This window comes from Lycium ferocissimum, chromosome 10 (genome assembly GCF_029784015.1).
Source record: "Lycium ferocissimum isolate CSIRO_LF1 chromosome 10, AGI_CSIRO_Lferr_CH_V1, whole genome shotgun sequence".
Classification (NCBI taxonomy): domain Eukaryota; kingdom Viridiplantae; phylum Streptophyta; class Magnoliopsida; order Solanales; family Solanaceae; genus Lycium; species Lycium ferocissimum.
This window is the reverse complement of record NC_081351.1, coordinates 42,259,364-42,263,862: the sequence shown is the minus strand read 5'-3', so window position 1 is coordinate 42,263,862 and position 4,499 is coordinate 42,259,364. Positions and strand designations below refer to the sequence as shown.

Here is a 4,499-nt window from a genome sequence, read left to right as displayed (position 1 = left end):
CTACTAAGAAACTTCACATCCGACCTTTTAATTTGTTGTAGATCTGAAACACAAACAACACAAATTAAAAAGGAGGTATATACAGAGCATTTGGTTGGTGAGTCGGCATTACTCTCAAAATTCTAAGTCGCATCTGAATGATTGAGCTAGAAACTAAAAGCACATATTATAACAAGTAGTTACGTACGCCAGTGATTAATCCTTTTGCAATCATTAATTAATTGGTTTTCTAACCTTTTTAAAGGGGGCAAGCGTTCATCAAGGTAGGAAGCAGGAGCCAGTATTTTTAGTAAAGGGGTTCAAAATATAAAAAAGTAAACATACGAAGGCGTCAAAGGGGTTCAACATCTACTATATGTATATAAAAAATAATTTTAACCATATATAAATAGTATTTTTTCTGCCAAAGGGGATTCGTCCGCCCCTAGTAGGAAGCCACATGGGTTCGTCCGCCCCTGGTAGGAAGCCACATTCTTAAAGATATTTATAAAAATAAAAAGGGCTAATCTCCATGACTTGAACGATTATATACACAAATTAGAGCCATCCTAACATATTTACCAAAATGCACAAGATATAAAAAAAAAATCTACGTATGAAGTTTCACTTGTTATCTTTCTCAGAAACTTCTTTTTACAGTTTAACTATATAGTGTACTATAGATAGAGATAAATTAAAAGCAGCTACAAATAAAGAACTACGCAAACAAGCAGATGAAACTAAAAGACATCACAATTTTTTAATACAGATAGATAATAAAAAGACCTTGATTCATAAGGCTGTCAACGGTATCCTGACAATCAAAATTAAAGATAAACCGCAGTATTTGGAACAATATACTTGTCCCGATTTACAAATATCACAAAAAATAGGGCCACTGCCCAAAACGAAATATCCATCAGTCAGAAGAATTAATAAAATGATGATGTAGCTGCTAAAATAGAAATATTAGCTATTCAAGCAGTATATTGACATTTGGTGAAGCTTGAGGGAACTGAAGCACTTCTAAGTAGAAGAGCGATATTTCACGTTCGTCAATTGATGTTGCAGGCGTAAGTGCCACCTCTACAAGTGAAGGACAATGAGCTAGCATAAGTTTCATGAAAAAACGTTCATTTGTGGTGTTCACAAAACCGTCCAACTTTATCTTTCTAAGTGCCATGAGATCCTCTTCTACACAATTTGGTGTTGACAAATACTCTCTAACTGCGTCCATATCACTTTGCTCTACATTTGCAAGTTCTTCCTGTATATATAACACATATGAGCAATTTAGGTGATCCATGCATATAACATGGTTTTAACTAATATCCTCAGCCAAACACATGATAGATTTAATCCCAAATTTTATACCAAGATAATCTACTTAATCCCTCCAACCAAACATTGTCTAATGTCCATACCCAGTCATTTACTAATTCACATACAATGAAATGAAATTGAGTGAGTACGTATATGATTCATTAAACAAAGCCAGGTAGTAGCTTATGCTAGGGTTTCTTAGTTGATAAGCCAATAACTATTCCACAACTTTTAAGGACAGTGGTGTTATGGTTAAGGCATGTATGTCATTTATTTATTTTGTTCCAAATTTTTTATCCTATAAATAGGTTATACCGGGCAATAGTTTGCCCATTTAGGCATTATTCATCTTTTGAGTATAATAAATATAAAACACAAAAGGAAACATGTCTCAAGATTTATAAAACGATTAGCATGATTTTATACTACTTGCAAAAAAGGAATATGCAACTTCAATATGCTAGATAACATTTGTTTTCCAAGTTTCCTGCTAAACAATTTCACACTGTTTCAAACAAGCATCAATAATAAGAATATATATATATTTAGCTTTTAGTTAATTACCTCAATTTTAAGTGTATGCAACCGGGGAGCACTTTGCAGCAAGCAAATAACTGCTGAAATTTGAGCTTCATCGGCAAAGCACAGACCTAAGTTGAGAAGCTGCAAATTCTCCAGTGTAGCCTCAAGCCTCTTTGGAATAACATGTGGAACTACAAACTTTAAAAGAAAGAAAAAACAAAAGAATAAGAGAGGGACTTTAAACATTTTCATACAGCTATATAAAACGACAGAGAATAGGATTTGATTAAATTCTATTGAGTATGACTCATAATGATCAACTTCCAAAATAATGATTCTGGTTATTATAAAATGATTGAACAATCGGGGGCAATTTACTTACGATACTTAGTTGATATTTAGAAATGAAAAATTGTTTCAACCTAAACAAAACAACAATGTGGGTAATCAAACTTGCCAGAGGAGTCGGTGTACAAATAAAAAAGTATGTTTTGACCTAAAATAATACATTCATATCTCTCTGACTCATATTTACGATGAACTAAATAAAGCATAGAATAAAACAATAAATTTGTATGAAACTTACCTTGAAGAACGGACTGTTGAAGTCTAACCCTATAAGTTTAGGGAACGAACAAATAATGTCTGTCAAAGTAAACCTTCTCCAAAATTCATATTGCTCGATTTTGTCGCATGTCACAATAGTCAACGTTTTCAGATTGGGATAGGCTTTGAGAACTATCAAATCGACATAATGACTATCAACAATGTGTAAGCCACGCAATCGGGGCGCAGAGATATTAAGATACTGGAGACCATCACAATATGTAAGCACCATGATCGAGAGAAGGGGAGCCTCAAGTTTGGTATACACCAATATTGGATCAAAACTTATTAGCCTTAGATCAAGCCTCACAAGATTCTGAAATGATGTAGAGGCAAGGGGCATCTTGAAGGCACAATTGGTGATGTCCAAATGACTCAATTCTCCAGAATTGAATAAGAAATATGGCAAAGTATATGTGGATTGGATTGAATTTTCGATTTTAAGTTCCTTAAGCCCATTGTTAGAAACGTATCGTAGCCAATGATGAAGGTCCCAGTCGGAACCAACACCTGATACATCAAGGACAAACTTGACAATTGAACCACTATGTTGTAAGAGGATTTTGTTTATAATATTTTTAAAGTCAAAAGTGACTGAGGATGATGATCGATTTTGATAATCTATTTCTTCATGGAACCAGCGATCTAGCACAAGAAATGGATGTGTAGACCATATCTGATTCCATTTTTGTGATAACACGCTCATCCTTGCAACTTCCTTTATGGTCATACGTTTCAAAATATCATCAATAAGGTTTCTTGGTAATTTAGATATTTTGTCAATATCATGTCCTTCATCGTATTGATTCACATAGTTTTGACCAATATGGCTGTCGTTCCTCCTTAATCTGGTCATAAAACAAGTCAAAGCTTTTAGTACATAATAGTGAAATACCAAAAATGACCCTTTCTTAAGTAATCTTTTCAACTTAACGTTATCATAAAGCTAGTGTGATAATAATTGTGGCATAAAAACACACTTGAACTACAATGAAATTTTTAGTTACACACCTGAACTACGCGGGTGTGTAACTGAAAATCACTAAATCACTGTCTATTACCACTTTCATTCACCATCGTTGTTCACTAGCACCAACACCTCCACCACAAGAATCTTGCACCATTGCTAGCCATATCATCGTCACCATTTCTACCGGACAACCACCACAAGCATCCACCACAAATCACCGCCTTACAACTTAACTTTCCTTAAGAATTTTATATTTATTAATTTTCATTAAAAAATATTATGAATTATCAGATGTTGAGAAAACTAACAATTTTAAGTATTCATTATTCAAATCTGACTAAATTATCTCACTACTCAAACATTGTATGTGCATTCACATTCAGACATCTTAATTCATATCAAATTGACTTTTAAAACATAATCCTCTTTGCATTTGAACTTTCCAAAATTGACATGACATGATTCCCTCCCCCCCCCCCCCCCCCCCCACTTTAAGTCATTCCCACAATCTAGAAAAGAATGATAAAAAGAGAGGGAGAAAAACTTATGTTCTATGTTATAGATTGTAACACACGTGAACTTAAATTAATCTAACATAAAGGTATCTTTAGTGGAACAAACATGAATTAAAAAAAAAAGTTTCCTTCGCACATAAATTAAAAACAAAATTCATAAGAACATACAGAAGAATTCTATATGGGAACACGACATCGACTGAGATTCCTTTACACTTCATAATTAATGTTACACACAACATTCAAGATTTACAAAAATATTGTTCATAAAGAGAGAAAAAATCAAAAGATAAGTAGCCATATATGGAATCAATTCTGTAAAAACGAAATTGAAACGGAAAAGAAAACAAAAGGGAAATCTGACTTACCTCGCCATTCCAATTAGACAGACAGAATGCCACAGATAAAAGTCTTGGCTAGCTCTTACGATTTATTTATAGATTTCAAATATGTGAAATGGCATCCCAAATTTTTTCTTTAGTCGGAAAATGAATTAATTCATTTGAAGTTACTTAAATTTCAGAATTTATTATTTTTCTCTACATTTGGATGTATATTCATTTATTCACCATAAATTTCTATTA

The 4,499-nt window shown here is 33.1% G+C and overlaps 1 protein-coding gene across 1 annotated transcript; it reads right to left on the bottom strand.

The window, feature by feature from the left end:
* Positions 1-952: 952 nt before the first annotated feature.
* On the bottom strand, positions 953-4,291 carry LOC132034920 (F-box/FBD/LRR-repeat protein At1g13570-like). Its single transcript, XM_059425253.1, has 4 exons — positions 4,284-4,291; positions 2,411-3,278; positions 1,867-2,022; positions 953-1,246 (listed from the first exon to the last, which is right to left on the bottom strand). The coding sequence occupies exons 1-4, from the start codon at positions 4,289-4,291 to the stop codon at positions 953-955; spliced, it is 1,326 nt and encodes a 441-aa protein (XP_059281236.1).
* Between the last annotated feature and the right edge of the window lie 208 nt (positions 4,292-4,499).

Coding starts and splice junctions, on each gene's coding strand:
- LOC132034920 (XM_059425253.1), bottom strand. Junction 2,023..2,410: donor TCAACAGTCCGTTCTTCAAG/GTAAGTTTCATA, acceptor TTTCTTTTAAAG/TTTGTAGTTCCACATGTTAT. Junction 1,247..1,866: donor TGCATACACTTAAAATTGAG/GTAATTAACTAA, acceptor TTATATATACAG/GAAGAACTTGCAAATGTAGA.